The sequence below is a fragment of the Cucurbita moschata genome, unplaced genomic scaffold (genome assembly GCF_002738365.1).
Source record: "Cucurbita moschata cultivar Rifu unplaced genomic scaffold, Cmos_1.0 Cmo_Scf00015, whole genome shotgun sequence".
Classification (NCBI taxonomy): Eukaryota; Viridiplantae; Streptophyta; class Magnoliopsida; order Cucurbitales; family Cucurbitaceae; genus Cucurbita; species Cucurbita moschata.
In genome coordinates this window covers 2214754-2219462 of record NW_019268531.1, presented here as the reverse complement: position 1 = coordinate 2219462, position 4709 = coordinate 2214754, and the positions used below count along the sequence as shown (strand labels likewise).

The following is a 4709-nucleotide window of genomic DNA, read 5'->3' as shown; positions in this document are numbered from 1 at the left end:
AAAAAAAAAAAAAAAAAAAAAAAAAAAAAAAAAAAAAAAAAAAAAAACCATAATTTTTAATATAATTTATAACACGGAATTAAGTCCCAACCATACCAATATTCATTATAAGTACCAAAAAGAAGAGGGAAATTATTGAAACAAATCCATACATACCCTGTCACTTTAACTTGTTCGATTATAATCTCTTATTAACTTTCATTATTGTCGTCGTCCTCCTCATTCTCCGGCGCAGGCATATTGAGATCAAAAGGGAATCCCTCCCTACGAGCCCCTTGCTCGTCTGGGTCGTTAAGATCAATTCCGATACCCCTACCGGACGGAGGAGACATCCCCATCTCGCCTCCAACACTGCAACCAATCGTCGTCCCACTACTACCTTGTCTAGCTTCTTGTTGAAGCATCTCCTCCCAAACTTTTGGCGGTGGGAAGGCACCGCGATAGTCCCGCTCAGGGTGCGATCGCAAGTGCCCAAACACCGCCTTCCACGACCCGAAAGCCTTGCCACAAGTGGCACATTTCGGGTCGGTCGAGGGTGGGTCAATCAATTCTCCTTTTTTCTTCCCTTTTTGCCCACTGCCACAACTCGACCCTCCTACATGTTGCTCGGCTCGACCTCTCTTCCTCCCAGAAGCCTCTGGCGAAGAATATGGGGCCATGTCGAATGTCATCGTAGGAGGCACTGGGAAGGAAGACGACACTACGACATCGTCAGGGGTGTTGGTGAGAGTCATGGGAGGGGTGTAGCCGCCGCCGCCGCCATGGGATGTGGAGTTTTCCGGGGAGCTTTCGTTATGGTCCCTTTCCATCAAATTAGCAACAAGGGGATCTCCGATAACTTCATTCCTACACATTTATACGAAGCCGGAGAATTTTGGAGTCCTTTCCGAACAGGTGCGGCGCTTTGCCGACTCTTAACCAACTTTATGTACGTACATGCATGCACTTGCTGGTTGCGCCGCTTCATTTTTTCCGTCATTGCCGACCGGATGGCAACCTTCCACCGGTGGGTTTTCGAATCCTCCATGTTTAAAGAAAAATGTTCCGGATGGTCTAAAATTCTCGTTGGGACTGTAATGACCTTCCGACAAGAGAGGAGAGAGAGAAAAAAAGCCGGTCGAAAATCTCACGACGCATCCACCGGCGACAGTAGCCAAGCTCTGCGATTAGGACTGTCAGGACCTTCAGATGAGGAAGACGCAGCGGCAGGTGTGGGTCGACCCTCGGCATTCCACGAGATGTCTCGGCCAGCATGCAGCCCGCCCTTTGCAGGCCGCGTTCGGACAACCCCCTGGGGCCTCGTTCCCTTTTTGGCCCAAACCGGAGGTGCGCCAGAAACCCTGCGCCGGCGGTGTTTGTCGCAGCCATCGGTTTCGGCTCCATCAGCGGCTTCGCGAACCTCCGATGCGGCTCGGCGGCTCGACATTCGAATAGTATACCGATTCCTAGGTTTTCGACCCTTCTGGAGCCATTCCCACCCTTGTTTCAACCATCTGAGGTCTGAGGTTAGTATAACCCCATTTTTGACAAATAGCTTGCGATAGGGACGTATCTTGGTAGCTAGGCACGAGAGATAGTTATGAAAGCGCTCTAATGACGTATCTCGGTAGCTAGGCACGAGGGATAGTTATGAAAGCGCTCTAAGTGTATCATGTTATCTTATAGGAGGTAGTTGGGCGCTGGAGTTAGCATTGTGGGTAACTTCGGCCAAGGCCAAAGTAAGTAACCTTACTGTTGGCGTTAGTTATGTATGTATGTTGGTGCTTGCCCTGTGGCCCTTGCATGCACCATATGTTGTTGTTGTATGCTAGGTTGGATATTTCTTGCAGTGAAATGCTATGCATGCTATATTTATGTACGTGATTCTTGCAGTGAATTGTTATGTATGCCATGTTTATGAATATGATGTTGTGACACAGTGGGTTGCCCTGTATGTATGATGAGCTTGATTGACATGTCATGATTGTAATGAGAACCCCGCATGCCATGAATGAGATGACTAGTATACTATGATATGCTTGCTCAATGTGGACCCGGTTATGCTATGTAATGCGGCGAGGGGATGGAACGTTGAATGTATAATGCCATGGAGGTAAACCTTAAGAATCTCATGCACGCTATGGTTATGTACTTGGGGCACTCTCTCGTTATGCTACTAAGGGTATGGATGCGTATATTCGATATTGTGTTCGCCACGATATCATGCATGCCCTCCTTTGTCCGTGGTGTCCAGTATTGTATGTCATACATACGCGACCAAGCCAGGCCTAGGGAGTTCGCTTGCGAGCTCGCCTGGTGGGCCCACAGACACACACGTGGGCCATGTGTGGGAAATTACCATGCATCCACCCCCGCCCGGACAAAGCAAGGGCCTAAGGCCATGGGAAGGAATGGAGGACAGACTCCTCTCTCAGCTTCGTTCTTCTAACACTGTGCGACATGTATGGTTATTACGTGCGACATGTATGGTTATTACGTGCGACATGTATGGTTATTATGTGCGACATGTATGGGTATTCTGTGCGACATGTAGATGTATTGTGTACGACTGCTTGTATCCGGATGTATGAATATATGCTTAACCCAACAGTGGGGCGACTTACTGGGTATTTTATATAATACTCAAGCCACGTGCTACCATATTTTCAGGTAAGGGCAAGGCTCTCATGTACGGTTGACGGTGGATGATGCAAAGGGCCATGAAAATCTTGAGGAGAGTCTGTAGTGTCATAGGCGCCTTGTCGAATTCTTTTGGGTTCATAGTTTTGCGATTATTTAGTTTTCTGTTGATTACTTCTAGGCCAGGTTGTCGTTATTGTTTTCCTAGGTATGAACTGCTTATATTGATGAATGCATTATCGTTATTGAGACTGTCTCACATGAACTCTTGTCCTATTGATTAGACAAGTATAAGGTAACGTCGCTAATTAGGGTAGAGAAAATTAGGGACGTGACTATCTAATACGTTGTTACGCTTAGATTATCGACCTCTGTTGGTTCGTATTACAATGCATATTAGGAGTTGGTCAGCTATAATGCTACCTTATGTCGATCGACTTTAGCTTATTCGAATTATTGTTTAGAATTTTCGAGTGTTTTGAGCCTTTTTTTTTTTTTTCATTTTCCCTTCACATGTGTTGAGGATACGAGATTTTAGGTCTGTATGTCCTATGATAAGAGTGGTTTAGAGCGTTATCGACATCTTCCTTTGTAAATTACTTAGATTGAGATAAATGTTCTTAACCAATTAAACTACTCTCCTAGGTTCATCTTTTAAAAGATATCATTCACATTATTTACAACATATATTAATTATTGCCATAATTTCCATCTAAATAAAATAATTTTAAATCTAAAAAGTATAAATAATTTTTTTTTTATCAACATAAAATTTCAGATGGGTTAAATTAGTGACTCGAACAACTTGAATAAAGTTCATAATCTAATAGAACTCTCCCGTCTATTTATATAAATAACTAAAATCTTATCAAACTTAAATATCAACTATTCAAACGATCCTATTTTTAATCAATTTTCATAATAATGTTAAGAGTCGGGGTAAAATTGGGTTGTAACTCTCAGTTACACGGATAAAAAATTTGTCAACCCCACAACCAACCCTACCCAAATAAAACAAAAAATCTAACCAATCTAATCTTCATAGTTTGAAATTGATGGCTCGAATTAATTGGATTCTCAAATGTAACCGTCCAAGCCACCCTTAACAGATACTGTTCGCTTTTGGTTCGGTATTGGACTCACGGTTTTAATACGATCCCCTAAACAGAGGTTTACACACCCGTGCAAAAAATATCTCATTTTTCTCTCTAACCGATGTAGAATTTCACATCGAATCGAATCATGTGAACATTTAAGGACGAGTCCAAAAAAAATCCCTATAGTAAAGGAAGAAAATAGAGGCGTCTCCAGTAGCCAGACCCCTCTTTTAAGAGCCATCTACGTCATAAAATTCAAAAAAATAAAAATAAAAATAAAAGCAAATAAAAAACCAATGGAGCCACCCCTTTTATGGGGACAGGCTGTCATTGGATCATCACCACTTTTAAATCCACGCTCTCATCTTATTAAAATATTGTTCTTTTCCGACATCAAATGACAAATATATTTTAGGTTCAAAATTATATAATAATATTTTATATAAGGTTAACCATTTATTTATTTATATATATTATCCACCAAGAAGCATACTTTAATTTCTATTTAATTTAAAAAGTACATCAAATTACATTTTTTTTTATTTCATATAAATTTATTTAAATAAAACAAATGATAAATATGGACGGACACTCACAATCGACCTCCACTTTAAAAATTCTTTATTTTCGGGAGCTCTTTGAACCTCACCTGACAACTCATTTTTGTCTCGAGTCTCCTATTATCCAATGTGAGACTCCATCAGCAACTCAGCAGAATAAAAATAAAAATAAAAATATCTATTTATAATAATTTAACATATTCGAATTAATTTCTCGTTAATAATATTAATAATTAATATATTTTGTTCCTATTCAAATTTAAATCTTTGTAATGATGAAAAATTGGCTCTCAAAATAGTCAAATAAATAATCATTGGAGAAATTGGAATTCATAATTAGGTAAAAAAAAATAATTAAATTACTCACTTTAGCCGTTAACTCTAATAAAACTATTTTCTTTTTCTTAACTAAATTAAAAAAAAAAAAAAAAAA

At 40.3% G+C, this 4709-nt stretch overlaps 1 protein-coding gene across 1 annotated transcript; it reads right to left on the bottom strand.

Annotated features, from left to right (window-relative positions):
• Positions 1 to 191: 191 nt before the first annotated feature.
• LOC111453468 lies at positions 192 to 854 on the bottom strand. Its single transcript, XM_023094588.1, has one exon. The coding sequence runs from the start codon at positions 852 to 854 to the stop codon at positions 192 to 194; it is 663 nt and encodes a 220-aa protein (XP_022950356.1).
• Positions 855 to 4709: the final 3855 nt, after the last annotated feature.